Source organism: Sebastes fasciatus, chromosome 10 (assembly GCF_043250625.1).
Source record: "Sebastes fasciatus isolate fSebFas1 chromosome 10, fSebFas1.pri, whole genome shotgun sequence".
NCBI classification, from domain to species: Eukaryota; Metazoa; Chordata; class Actinopteri; order Perciformes; family Sebastidae; genus Sebastes; species Sebastes fasciatus.
Window position 1 is genome coordinate 10,109,121 of NC_133804.1, and position 15,637 is coordinate 10,124,757.

General features: G+C 40.1%; 1 protein-coding gene across 2 annotated transcripts in view; it reads right to left on the minus strand.

The window, feature by feature from the left end:
- The window catches only part of tenm1 (teneurin transmembrane protein 1), a 213,779-nt gene that overhangs the window by 63,118 nt on the left and 135,024 nt on the right, over window positions 1–15,637 (minus strand). For both annotated transcript variants that reach the window (XM_074648019.1, XM_074648020.1), the window contains 2 exons: window positions 12,820–13,105; window positions 2,166–2,309 (listed from right to left, as the gene is read on the minus strand). In XM_074648019.1, coding sequence (XP_074504120.1) covers window positions 2,166–2,309; window positions 12,820–13,105 — 430 coding nt within the window. The remainder of the gene's footprint in view (window positions 1–2,165; window positions 2,310–12,819; window positions 13,106–15,637) is intronic.

The window sequence follows — 15,637 nt, forward strand, 5'->3', positions numbered from 1 at the left end:
AGTTGTTATATACTTGTGAAAATGATCGCGACAATCAGTGGTATCCCCCACCCTGGATATCATTTGAGAAAGGAAGTTTGATAGGTGAACAATTTATTTATTTATTTTATTTATCTAAGTTGTTATGGTGAACTTGTCCTGCATTATGATTAGGACTGATAATGATAATGAGAATATGTAGAGTAACGATTGTGTGAGAGCTGTCACTTGCTTTATTTCGACAATCCATATGTGCAGGTGGTGAAGATGTGCCGGGTAGAGGTGACTGGAGGAATCAAAGTGTGTGTGGCAGTGGCGCACTGGAGACAGTCTGATAGTTGCATCGTATAGCTGTTTTCATTTTGTCCATGTATACTGTATCTGTCCCTATCTAATAAATAAATCAAAATCATAAATAAAGCATATCATAAATAAATGAATATGTCATGTTATGTTCACTGCAGCGGTTTTACACACAACAACTTTATCAAAACTAATATGGTACTTGGTGATATCTGAACAGTTTTAGAAGATATTATTAAAACTATTGGCGCTCTGTTTTGCCATTCTTTAATGCCTTTTGATGTAATCTTGGATTTCTACAACCGATGATGATGATTTCATCAGCTGCTCCACAGCTGACCACGAGTGTCGGTAGTCCGGCCCTCTCCTCTCAGCTTCAGAGGTGGAGGGAACGTGATGGTGAGACAGCGCTGATAAGATATTGAGCGGAATTTGATTTGAGATTTGAGTTGGCTGATATATTTTACATTTGTAAAGTCCTTATGGAATAGTTATGGCTCACTAGCACAAATAACACTTCTGGTTTAAATGTTTCTGATAAAGTGGATCTATAAGTAACGTGTGATATGAGGTGAAGTTAAATGTGTGGAAGGCATTATTATACATATGATGATTTCTTTCACATTTAATTTCTGCAGTCTGGCTTCAATTCACCACCTCATCACCATCTGCGTCGGCAGTTTCCCCTGCCTCCACAACGTGCGTACGCATGGGTTCATAGTTTCTGTACAGCACATTCTCTCGTCACGTTTCTTTTTATAGATCACAACTTTTGTGTGGGAAGTGGCATTCGCACATTTCAGGCCCCGTTTTGTGCGTGCGATTATAAATGAGAACCCCTGGACTCCTGCATTTTTGCTATCTTTACTTCAAGTACGGCATTAGAAAATAATCCTCAGACCTTAAGCCTTGACATTTTCATAGTTGTGTGAGATTTTATGTACTCCTTCATGAATGTCAAATAAAGTAAACTAAAGATATTGTTTTTATCTCGTAGCATTTTGATCCTTATTTATTTGGGATACTCAGGGGTATTCAATTAAAACTCAAGCAAAGGTCCGCAATATCATAATGTCTAACTTGCGTTATGATTCAGTGCCATATATATTGAAGTAGCAGATTCAATCGTTTATTTTCTGTGCCCTCAGTTTGGATTTGACTGGGTATTGTGTTTGTGTGTGTGTGTGTGTGTGTGTGTCACTCACTGACTCGACTCGCAATACTTATCGGAATGCACAGATTTGATTGGCTGAGTAGCATCACGTTGGATGACTTACAATACATGCAACTGGTCTGTGAGTTTCCTACGCCACTAAACCAGTGCTGTAACGCTGAATTCACACCAGAGCAGTGGCGAAGTGCAGCCTGCGGCAAGCTGCCATGTAATGTCTATGAAAAGCTGCGGCGGCTGCTCCCGAGCTCAGCAAGCTGTGGCCGTTTGATTCTGCGGCAAAGTGCGATCAAACAAAAGTTGGGAAAAGGTGAAGTGCGGCCAGAGAATACCCCCGCAGCCAATTGGTTAACAGATCATGTGACATGTTGACCTATCGTTACAAGGAATTTCTTCCCACCTGAAACACATGAATACGCCTCCTGGCCTCAGAGAAGCCGCATTTTGCCGCTGCTTGGTGTGAATTCGGCGTGAAGGCTAGAAAAGCTGCACCGGTTAGAAGAGCAATGCTCCGTCAAAATTAAATAATTCTCAATTATCTATCGGTTATAGTTCCGGGTCTGGATAGGACGGCGTCTGGGTCCGGGTCCAGAACGCGGTCAGCCTATTAGTGACCTCGGCTGTATGTGACTGAGTCAAAGGAAGAAAAAACATACAAAAATTCAATTTGTGCATTTGAAAATAAGGGCATGTGTATATTGTTTGTTCTCACCACTGCGTATGTTGAGGGCGTGGTGTTTGTCCAGAGACCACCCTCCCAGGTTTGAGGGCACCAGTTCAAATCCCTGCATCAGAGCGGTCCTCCTCTCCCACTGGATAACGCCGGGACACGCCTCGTACTCGTAGCCGACGGATACTGAAATGCAAACACACAAGAGGGCTTGATGTTATTCACAGTAACAACTATGTGCTGTAGACCTGTTGTGTCTAACACTACAGTATGTGCAGCGAAATGACTGTATGTGGTGGCATTTGCACAGAACTCGACAGCCAGACTTTGCACACACGCATACGCATTCCCCCATCTCTCGCAACACTACAGTATACTGTATCGAGTGGTGAGACAGATGAAAGGCCTGTGGCGAGATCTCATCAGTGTGTGTGTTTGAGAGAGATCAGTGAGAAGTGGAGGCGTAATCAGGAGCAGCCCGTCTTCATGAAGGAGCCCTAGAATTAGCTGCTTGGCCTCTTAGTTGTAATGATACGCTGTGCAGCTTCCCACTACAACCAACAACACTATCAACAGATTTTTTTTGGCTTGGCAGGATTAAACATGTTTCGACAGTAGTTTACCACTTCAGACTTGGGATACGTTCAAAAGGCAGCAGGTGACAAAGCCGAGGGAGCTCTCGAAAACATGTAAACACCCAAACATACTTACATGTCATCAGCCTTTTTCAGTGGTGATTTTTGGCCACAAAAACAAACAGTTGCTTACTTACAGACCCAGCAGACACAGTGCAACATTAGCATTCACTTAGAGTCATGTTTCTGGCCAACTGACAAATGTAAGTCAGATACTCACTCTCCTTTCGGTTACCAAATATCTGGCTCTTTAGCGGCTAAATGCTACGTTCACAAGATAGTTGCTAACTGTGTCTGCCGTTTGATGCTAGGAGGTAGAGTGTTGAGTGGGTTCATCTGAGCTTTTACACTGAAAACAGCTGCCTGCTGTGTCTGGAAACAACTTCGCTGATAGTTTGTGGACTGGAAAACCAAAACAGTGGGCTGAAAGACATTAAAATGTTATTCTCTGTGGTCTCGTCACTATGAGTGACCCATTTGAAATAACACTCAGTGGTTTGATCATTAGTTTGTATAAAAATATTGATTAGTGCTGTTTTAAGTAAAGCATTTATATATACTGTAGGACAGTTAACTTAAAAGTCATTACACCTTTCCTTAAAGTCAAGATGAAAACAAAAATGTGTTTTTAACCCTTTTAGATCACTTCCCCAGTCATATTGTGCACCTCTTTTACAATAATGTTACTAATTTTATTATAATTTTCTTTTATTATAAGTTCCCAATGCATTATTTAATTGTGTTTGTCTGATATGTTCATTATTATCAAAACTAGTACTTTATCAAAACTAGTATTTTATTAAGTTATAGCTTTGCTGCTGTTAGTTTAGTTGATTGTTACTATTGTCATTATCACCTGTGTGTTGTTATTATTATTGGCTTCTTTCTTTACATTGTTGTCCCTATTTTGTCACACTTTCTGTATGATTGAAGGGGATGTGGGTGTGTGTGGGCGGGGGGTTGGTTTGGGGTTTATTTCAAATGTTGCAATCCTAATTGATATTTTGATATAATCAATTTGTAAAATCCCAATAAACCAATTTAATATATATATCATCTTTTCTTTCTGTAAACCCCAAATATGACGTGTGCTTACGTAAGCTCGTACCAACTAATTTTAACCTATAATATCATGACATGCACCAAGCAACCAATCCGCAACTTTTATCGGAAGCGAGGTGTGTGCGGAGGCTCTGTATTGCGGTATATTCTAAGCCAGCCCATTTTTTAGTGGACCAATCAAATGCTAAGGATTTGATTTAAATCCCTCTTGCAACTGTACACTGTTCAAATATTCCTTTGCACTGGGTAATACGTCACAGTACAGAAGCTAAAGATGCTCTCCTTCCATTTTACTGGAACTTTAAATAACAGGTTTCCTCTTTCTCTGCATGTTCTCTGCTCTCCATCAGGCATTGGGATGTAGAGAGATGTTAATAAATACCAATTTACTTGAGATACATTCTGTCCTTTCTCTTAAACATTTTGCCGACAAGCAGAAGGAGTCCAATACAGTGACAATTTAAAAATATGATATAAAATATAATATAATATATTACATAACATTGCTTAAATGAAGATTATGATATAGTATACAGTAAGGAGAACTTGACGCGTTGGACACAAATGTGGTAAAAGATCAGCTGTCGCTGTCAATCACTGTTGGCATTGATCATTCTGAACTTGCTTCATTGATAACCAACATACCTGTGAATCGATGGGCACTCGAGGGAAACTGGGGAGCGAAGCAGCATAAAACCAGAAGAGATGGTGGAATATTAAGATAAGATAAGATAAGATATTCCTTTATCAGTCCCACAGTGGGGAAATTTGCAAGTAAGTAGGGGCGCTCACATTACGTACAAACTCAGGAGATTCCCTTTAAGAGAAACTCTCGGCAGGCACACGGGGCCAACTTAAATCTCCAACTCAATTGTATAATCGATAAAGTGATGGGCGGGGAGGGAATAATGGGTAATTTGGGACGCTGGGGATTGTGAAAGAGAAATAGAAACCACATAGTGTTGAACAAAAGTTCTTAGTACAGGAACTCTCTGTTAAGTTCATTCAAAAGGTTCATTTGTTTCAATTTTGTGTGCCTTAAGCATTGATAGGCTTGTGATCTTGAGTTTTTGAAGGGCAGAAACAGAACTGAGAGGCATGGAGTTTAAATCCATATTGAAGTGAAAAATACACGTGTCTTAAAATGTAACATACTGTATTAGTGTTGCGTAATTTCTGACCCTTAAAGTCACATTGCAACCCCCTTGAAGAACCTGTTCCGTGGCCTGGAAACCAATCCATCCTTATGAAAATGCATCAAAGGTTGCCATAAATACATTGCCGTCAGCAGGGACATCATCCCGTAAAAAGAAGGGAAAAAAAACAATAAAACTGATTTTATTTGAGGAACAAGGCTTTTCCAGGACAAAACGGGCAAAGCAATCTCAAAGGGAAAGTGTCAGTGTTTTGAGAACTGCTTCATGACCGAACATCACTGTAGCTATATTACAGGAAACGGCACGCACGTTGACGCACGTACACACACTCTCTCACAAACAACACGCATGCACGCTATAGTACATGAATGCACACTCAATATCTCACAGGTGAAAGCTTTCATTTCCCTCTGCTGGAGCCTCAGGCAGTGTGTTCACCCCAGCAAACAGAGCATGATCTCCCTTTCTCTTGTTCTCTCTGGCTATGTGTGAACACATGGAGGGTGTGTGTGGACGCACACACACGTGTTGGCTGATGAGTGTGTGTACGTCTGTGTACCAACACAACTCCAGGATCCATTAGGGCAAGGAGGAGGGGCTGTAGCCTCTAATATATGGCAACAAATATGGTAAATTTGAAGGATAAACTGGTTTTCTACTTAAGTATTTTGTGTGCCTTCACCTTAGCTAAAGGTTTAGAGAAGCTGCTCAACATTAACTGGCCATAGCAAAATAACCTCGCAAAAAACTAACATAAAACAGCACATTTCTTCACTTTAAATAAGCTTTATGGAAAACAGGGACACAGCATCCAGTAGTGAGAGCGAGGCTGCATGTTATCTGTACATCCCCAGGCACATTTATGCAAAATTCACACTGTTTCTTATGCTGCTTGTTTGGATTTTTTATCCTGTAAATCCAGTGTTTTTCTTATTTTGTTGAGATGGAATCTTTGGACTCTATGTTGGTATCTTGGTGACTCGCCGTTTGTCATAATGGGATGCCAATCTAGCGGCGCACTGCAATCTTAGTGCCAAGAATGAGTGTATCTCACGTGGTCTGCCGCCTGCCTTCTCAGAGCAGGTCGACAGCTCAGCATACTTGTGTTCCATAATACTTTGCTCTGAAATCACACAAATCCCTTTTATTCATGTTTCATTCGCCTTTCTGCTTTTATTCTACACTTACCAACCAGCTGACACGTGATCACACGGAGAAGAAAAAGCTTATTCCTGTTATGGCATTAATGCCAGCGAGGCAGAATAACGATTCATTCTTACCAGCTCTGTATCTAAGATTTAGTGGCCTGTACTGAAGGCATTTGCTTTAGTATGTTAACTCTCTTTACAGTCATCTGAAGGCAGCAGGTATTGGTTCCATCTGCAGTCTCTAACTGGAGCGATGTCGCACAGATCAGCAGGTTTTGTTAAACAAGCATCAGACTGTTGCAAAATAACCACAGAAACCGCCGTGATTATGTGCCAACACACTTGTCGTTTTGATTGATTATTCTAGAGTTTCTCCTGCAAATCAACATGCGTGCTCGAGTCGGAGGCATTCATACAGATCCATGAAAAACTGTGGGTCACTGAAAACTTGTCCCTCCGCTAACAACTCCCTCAGGATGGTCCGTTCCTGCCAGTCTTCACCCGGTGTCTCCATTCAAAACACTGTGTAACCGTGGTAACGGCTGGCTGCCGTTAACGAGTTTGGCAAAAGTGTCGCCTGAACACATGTTTTAATTAAAATTCAGGCAGACATGAGGCCGTGATGAGCAACATGATACGACGGAGATTGTTTTATAGCGGTGTTCCCAGAAACAAAAAACTGCCCCAATTTATTTGTGGATCATTACCAGGATTGCGTTTATGTGGCGATGTGAAGATTAAAGAGGTTCCAATTTTTCGTTCCCAGCTATTTTGGCAAACTTTAGGAATAATTTCCTAAAAAAAAAAAATTCCATGCAAAAATTAAACCACATATTAAATTCTACTTCCATTTTGTTTATGGCACTACTGTCGTATGTGGATGTTTTGTATGGATTTTATTTGAGATGCTAAATACAATCACACACTATAGACCCTTTATGTGTCGATGTCATGATTACGTCATGGCGTTAGCTGGAGGCAAAGCAAAAGAAAGACCGGAGGCTAACACTAACAGTTGGCTAAAGTTTCACATCAAAAATGTCATCTTTCTGTGTTGTTGGTGCCAGAATCCAGATGTAACATACATTTGAGATGACAAACTGTGATTCGAGGCTCTAGCGAGCCACAATATCGGCCAAGCGTTTCAGAGATGGAGAGAAAGTGTTGCTAATATTTAGCCCCTAAGCCATTGGCTACGGTTAGCAGTAAACTATTAGCAACCTTTTCTCTCCATCTCTGAAACACTTTGCAGATATTGTACGACTCTTTTTTTGATTGACTTTATTGAAAGATAGTTAACTATAGGCATCCAAAGATTTATACGCCCTCAATTTATCTTCACAGCGCTGACGCTGGTTGGACGGCTGGCTACTTAGCTAACTTAGCTTGCTAATTCCACCAGGCCGTCATGCAACACAGAAAATGAGCCGAACAAAGTTGTCACTCATCTGGCGATAGCAATGTGCTTTCCTTTGCTAAGACAAAAGTGTGTGGATGAAGTATTACGTTGTTCAATTTTACTCATTTAGCGACTCGCTATTTAGCTAGCTACCTTGCTAATTCCACCATGCTACAGAAAATGAGCCCAACAGTGGACAGCGCTGGGTCACGGTCGCTCTGCCTCACTCCTCGCCACAAGGAGACTACTTTGCCAAGAGGAGAGCAGGCAATAGCTAGCTAGCTTGTCAGACTCCAGACAATTTAGCTAGCTAACTAGCCAGTCGTCTACTCCGCTCCCTCTCATTGGTTAATGTTAACTTTCTCAATGAGTTTTGATCCTGGAGAGTGAGTGACACGTACATATCAAGCCCCCAGGAAGTGCGCCGGTCGACGATCTGGACTTTTGTAGTGGCCAAACGGCGGTACTGCCACTTCCGTGTCGGTCACGTGATGACGTTGGGCCCACAAATACTTTTTCCCATAGACTTACATTGAGAAAGAGACGTCTGTAACTCAGCGGATACATTTTTTTTTAGTTGAATCAACTTCCCAGTACGAACACTCTAATAGCCCTTATTTAAAAAATTACGTTTTTAAAGTTGTAAAATGCACTAATAGCTGAATCCAGAGTTATTTCCTTTCCTCCGTTCATGTGAGTGAGACCCAGACTGTGACGTTGGGACCCCGTGACCGAATCATGTGACTGAGCGGACGCTACTGCGCATGTCCCAGTTGCCCATGGTCCGTAAATATACGGGTACTTTTCCAGACGGAAGTCGAGCCATTTAGGCTTCATGCGCCAATGAGCAACTCTCATAGGAATGAACGGGGCCCCTCCTCCAACGCTGTATCCAGTTCCCTTAATACATCCATTGTCTACTCTTCTCCCTCTCATTGGTTAATGTTAACTTTCTCAATGGGTTTTGATCCTGGAGAGTGAGTGACACACATACATAGAGAGAAACTAGTATTTTCTTCAGCCCAGCCATCATTAAAAGAACAACAAACTTGCTAACCAGCGTTAACTAATGTGTTCAGAGAATGTTTCTGCCTCCAATTAACACTCTGCCCACAAAATACGTCATCATGTTTACTAACAGAAAAAGTAGTCTATTACTGTACGCACAGAAAACATGGCGACCAGCAGATCATCAACATGTCCACAAAAGTGAATCCAATGCTCCTGGCAGTATATTTGAGCTGCTGTGTTCATATTTGAAACTCTGCATGTCTCTGTGTTTAAAGGGGGTGAAAGTAGTCAATATGATTGGCCATGATTGGCCGCGAAATTACCAAAAGTGCGATTGGCAATCTCCTGATGGGCAGGGCGCACTTGACTGTGATCTGGGCACTGCTGGGTTCATGAAAAATAAGCCCTTGGTGTCCTCTTGCGCACACAGAGCCACAACAAACCCAGCATCGAAAAAGAAATCTAATATTTATATTGCCGTAATATTATTTCCAAACGTGCATGTATCCCTCCCCCCCAATGTTTCTGCACATGCTAGGAAGTACAGAGAAGGAAGGATCAGGGGAAAACATGGGTTGAAAAGAGAGAACAAGGGAGGGCAAGGGGGGACAGGACCGAAGCAACAGTGCAGATCAGAGAGAACGGAGGAAATAACAAGCAGAGAAGAGAAGAAAAGAGAGTTCAGTAGAGGACAGAAAGACAGGTAACACAGTGAGGGTAGAGGAGGATAGGAGGCGAGGGAAGGGGGTTCAGTAAAGCGGGGCAAATAAAAAAAAATAGGATCATAGGAGTTGGAAAAAGGTGAAAGATCGGGAGAGAGCTGGAGCAGATGAAATGCAGCTCTAACAGATAAGGAGAGGAGGGGACGGATCAGGAGGAGAGAGAAAGCCTGGGGATGGAGAGATGCAATCTGAGTACGAGACCATACACTCGAGTGGACAAAGCTTCTGGTGTGCCTGCGATATCTCAGTGCTTATGGGAAGCGCTCTCTCTCGCAGCTCCACTGTTTGTCTACAGCCTTCCACAAAAAAAAGTGGCGAAACACAGCGAGCGGAAACATTATCTCTCAAATTACCAATAGAAAGTTCAAAAGTTTAAGCCTCGATGGCATCTTTAAAATGGCTGTTTTAGCCATAATGAACCGAGAGCGCAATAACGCTTACGTTTATACATCCACTATATCTTTTTTTGCACAGGTGAGAGAGGACGTTGGGGAAAACGAGACAATGGGCCACATTCTTGAAAAATTTCCATGCACAGATTTGTATTTTGCACAAGCACACATTTTTCTCCATAGAGCCAGCTCTGTCAAAACTGTCGAGAGGGGCTATCTCCCTGCCACTGCAGATGATATCTTTACTCCCAGGTACTCTACAGTACATTTGTCACCTTTCCATTCGCTCTTCTCAACACAGCTCTAGTCCCGTCTGCTGTCGGAAGGTCTTGGAAGGGTGGTAAAGACTGTTCACCTGTTCGCACTATCCTCTTCCCAACGGATTTATTATATGTTCTGTAATTTCCTAACTAATGATATTTGAACTATACTGGACATTTCCTTGCATTCTGGTAACCCTGCAGGGTAACACTTAATAATAATAGCAATAATAATAATAATACCATCATAAATGGCAAATTGATAGTTAATTAAACTTCATTAACAGGTGATAATTAACTATGTTTACTAATTATTAGTAATGCTATCATTTATGTTATTTTATCATTAGTTTGTGTAATATGAAATAATTCGTTTATAAATTATATATTGTATCGTAGCTGGTAGAGACAATATCAATTTCATTCTGATTACATTAGTTAAGTATTTATTAACAGTTTATTGTTGCACACAATATAACATTTTATATACTATATTATATATTTGTTAATGATTACCAGAGGAATTGTAAACCTTCAAGAAATTGGTTGTAAAACATCTATAAACATAACATAGATAGATGGGTCACAAACTCATTAACCATTTACAAAATATTAACTATCTAAATAAAGCTTATAGAAGCTTTACAAAGTATTTTTTTATCCATTTAACAAGGTATTATAATCATCAGTTGTATTTTTACAACAGCCATCAAAATAATGTTTATAGATGGTTTACAAACCAATTATTAACCATTAATAAAGTCTCACAAATATCTATCTACAGTAGGTAATTTTTATATATGTCTTACAAACAATTTCTATAAAGTTTACAAATAATATCTTAATCATTAACAAATACTTATTTATATATATATATGTATATATATATATATATATATATATATACATATATATATATATATATATATAGTATATAACATGTTATAATGTGTGCAACAATAAACTGTCGGAATAAAATAAATGATAGCAATACTAATAATTAGTAAACATTATTAATGATCATTTTGTTGTTTGTTAACAGTGAAATAACTATTAACTAAGTTTAATTAACTATAAATTAACCATTTATAAATGATGGTTATTATAAATTGTTACCCTCTGTGGTTGTCAAACCACTATTAAAGAAACTAGATCTAGATATTGCAATAATTATTTACAATCAGTCAATCTCCAGTCTCTCATTTCCCAGCGGCACACTGCCCATTAACAACTGGTTGATTACCTATTGAATGGTCAATCATTTACAAGACGACTTCCAATCAGGCTTTTGTGCAAACCACAGTACTGAAACGACCGCTCAAAGACCTCAGAGTTAATGAGGAGGACGACACAACTGAGCGTTTGAGATTGATCAAAACATCTTATTTCAAAGGGTTGAAAAGCGATGGTCCTTTCTATTTATTTATTTGGTTTGCGACCCATATGAAGGGAAGACATTTCACTGGATCCCTCAGCAATTTTAAGTCTGGAAAATACTATGCTAATGAGACTAAGCTGTAGAAACCCATTTCCCCATAGAAACCTGAGCCCTGTTTTAAGGAATAATTAGATATTATGGGAAGTATGCTTAACAGTTTTCTTGTTGATAGTTAGATGAGAAGGTCGATACCGCTCTCATGTTTGTGCATGAAATATGTATCTTAAGTAAGGAAGAGATTAGCTTAGCTTAGCATAAACACTGCAAACAGAGGGAAACAGCTAGCATGTCTCTCTTCAAAGTTCCCAAATCCGTCCATTAACACCTATAACGCCCACTAATTACTAATTAACATGTTAAACTTTGTTTGTTTAATCCGTACGCAAACAGAAAAGTAAAAAGAGAGCTGACAGAGAACAAGTGAATGGATTATATGGAAACCGTTGCGTTAACTGCACATGATTAGTCTCTTAAACCCTGAGACCACCCAGATGTTTTCTGATTGTTCTCTTATTTAAAAGGATAACTTTGGTATTTTTCAACCCTATTTTCCCATGTTTGTGTGTCTAAGTGACTAACGGGGACAACAATTTTTGAAACTGGTCCAGTATTGAGGGAGAACGCGGTAACCGGCAGCCGCGAACAAGCTGCAAGTGAGCAGCATCAATGTAATGTTACGTTCACTAAAAGTGCTTGCTTTTGCCACTGACAGGCTCAGATTGTTATCATACAGTAAGTGTCTGACAACATGATGGAAAGGAGCCCAAAGAGAAATAAAACCTTTTTCTTACCTTTAGTTTGATCCGCTCTGTTTGTTATTGTGTCCAAGTCCTGCTCAAGGAGAAGCCTCGTTGTGAAATCTGGTATATCCGTATACTCTGGCTCAAATAAATACGGGCGGCCATCGATCAATTCAAATTCCTCATCCACATATTCAGCCATAATAATAATAATAATATCTTGGATTTATATAGCGCCTTTCATGAAACCCAAGGACGCTTAACAAAGACATAAATAAATACAACAAATGTAACAGTAGCTAGAGGCCATAGGCCTTGGTGAAGAGGTGGGTTTTGAGCCATGGCATTGAAAACCTTTTAGATAACACTAAGCTACACTCTCTGTACTCAAACATAACAAACTCTTCCCGGCAGGCACTCGCGTTTCCACCATGGATATATTCCACTATTCCACTGTTGTCTTCTGGCAACACGATGAGCGAGACTTTTTCCATAATGTCAAACACTTATAATAACAATCAGAGCCTGTCATGCCAAAAACAAGCACTTTCAGTGGACACCATATTGCAGCCTGTGAGCGGCTGCCGTCTGCAGCGCTCTCCCTCAATACTGTGTTGCCTCTATTCATTCGTTAGACACAAAAACATGGGAAAACAGGGTCCACGTTGAAAAATACCAAAGTTACCCTTTAAGAACTAAAATGAAATGAATTGTATTTTATATGCTACCTACCAGTTGCATAAGTGAGGCCCCAGACCTCCTGGCCATACACATCTGTCTTGTTCCAGACCAGCCGGTGGACCAGGCCAGGCCCAGCGGGATACCAGCGCTGGTACATCCGTCCCTGGACCGATGCGCGGACATGCACCTTGGACAGACCGCCCAGTGGGGAGGTGGGGGACAGCAGGGAGGGAGGTGTGAGGAGGATTCTCAGCAGAGAGAGGTAGCCTGCGGCACGGGTGCTCAAATAGTTCAGCTTCAAAAAGGCTCCTGGGATTGAAACTTCTTCCTGCACCGCCTGGGGAGAACAAGATAGGGGGAGCGGAGTGAGAAACACAAGTGGAGAAATAATAGAAGAAAGAAAGGTGTTATATCATTACTTTGTATTTTTTATAATGAGCCAACAGCGTTTGGCAGGTACAGGAAGAAATAGCTCGCACAGTACAGTGAAGTGAGTACACCAAATATGTGTTAGCCATGTTACAATGATGATCAGAAAATGAAGAATATTTTCATGACGAACATCTTTCTTATAGAATCACTTTTAACCCCCTGAGACCCGCCCGCGATCCCGACCGACTACGGTCTTTCAGAGGTTGTAGCAGGTTCAGTTTTAGAGTTAGAGTGAAGGTACAGATATCATCTGAAACTAGTTAACCTTGGTACTACCAACCATGTCATACTAGCTTGTTGGGAAGGAGGCCAACTATCGCTCCAAGATTAGGCTAAATGTTGGCGAGGAAAAACTGGCATGGCCATTTTCAAAGGGGTCCCTTGACCTCTGACCTCAAGATATGTGAATGAAAATGGGTTCTATGGGTACCCACGAGTCTCCCCTTTACAGACATGATAATCACATGCAGTTCTGGGCAAAAATCATGCAGCTTTTTGAATGCAACATAAATGTTATTGTTATTTTGTCATTGTTATGTTAGTGTTATTTTCACCGATTCTAAAATGGTGTATTTGAATATTTCTGCATACTGGGGTCCATAAACAGTCTTGGGATGACATAAATTGGGTATCACTGTAAAGCTGAGACTCCTGTTGATTCAATGGGCCCAGTTGTATTCATGTGTGATGATGTTAGCCCCCATAGTAGACATTTCATTGTATTGAGACCATTTTTTAAAAACTTGACCTCACTGTATAAAATGACCTGTGGTGACGTCTAGGATAATCACAGCCTCATGAAACTTTACAACCACAAACTAGAGACCTAGAGCATTCAGAGCATTATTTCCAAGGTAGATTGACAATAAGGGGGTTTCTGAGCAGTTTCCAGAACAGAAGTGCTCACCATCCAATCACCGAAATATGCAATTCTTGCAGAAATCTCCAAAATGTCAAAAGTTTTTGAAACCAAATCACAGCATGGCTTTTTCTATGGTGTTCCTCAAGGTCTTGGTGTCTTAATGTGGTATTTTGGAGGTATTATTGATCATTTTGATAAAAAATGGTAAAAAATGGTTAAATTTGCATCAAATCTGTGTAACAAATGGTATCAACCCAAAAATTGCTGCAACAACTTAGACATAATAGAGCATGGGGATGGCCATCATATACTTCCATCATAATGTTCTAAGCCCTGATAAACTTTCACAATTTATGATGATATTTGTCTGTACCATGAGGATTATCTTTTAAAGAAAAATATATATATATCCTATATCTGTCATAATAGCAAATAAAAAGCCAAGCCCATCTCTGTGATAAACAGTAAACTAGCTGCTGCAACAAACAACACGTTAATTCATCAACTATAATAATATTTGTTTTGGCTAAAATCAGATCCTGTTTGAGTCAGTGATTACCTTAAATCAAATTATCGCTAAGACGGCTATCTCTGACACATTTTCATCAAAAGTCTAAAGGCTTTGATTCCATTTCCTCACGCAGGTGAACACAGTGGGTGTTACTAAGCTCGCCGTGGACACTGAGTACTGTTATTTCTATGTATTTGCTTGATGCCTGTTTGTCCTGAGGTGTTATTTGTCACGAGGATAAAATGTTCCTTCATATTGACGATCTGTTCATTCCCAAGCTCATCGGATTTTTGTTAAATAAGTTTGAACTTGTGCAGAGGATGTGTTGTGGATGTGAATGATAATATTTAGAAGCAAGAACATCCTCTTCCTCTGCCACAAAAGGAACGTGTGACCATGGCACATTTTGGATGTGCCATTTTCTGCAGTCTATCATGTATCCAGGTAACAAGAAAACAACTCTCGGTGTACTGAGAATTTTGGTTGGAACTGAAATGAGGTCAGGGGGAGGTTTTGGTCAATGTAAAAAAAGCAAAAAAGCTTTGGAGTCACGTCGGAGGGTAAATATATAATCACCAGTCTGACCTCCACACCTGACTTTCAGCCACCTCATTTGCTTTTGTGGAGGAGAAGTATATGGATGAAGTACAAATTTGCATTTTGCTCATTCCTTATTTGCATGATGCAAATAACGGATTGAGCTAAATTTGCAACATCCTGTAAGACCAGGTTGGTTTGCTGCTGAGCTGTAACAAATGGAGCTTCATTACTACTGCCTTTCATCTGGAGACATGAAGCAGTTAGGGCTGTCAATTGATTAAAATAGTTAATCGCAAATTAATCGCACATTCTTTATCTGGTCAAAATGTACCTTAAAGGGAGATTTGTACTACTATACTCTTATCAACAGGGGAGTTGGCAAATATGTTTTATATGTCTTATGCAAATGTATGTATATATTTATTATTGGAAATCAATTAACAACACAAAACGATGACAAATATTGTCCAGAAACCCTCACAGGTACAATAATATGCTCAAGTCATAACATGGCAAACTGCAGC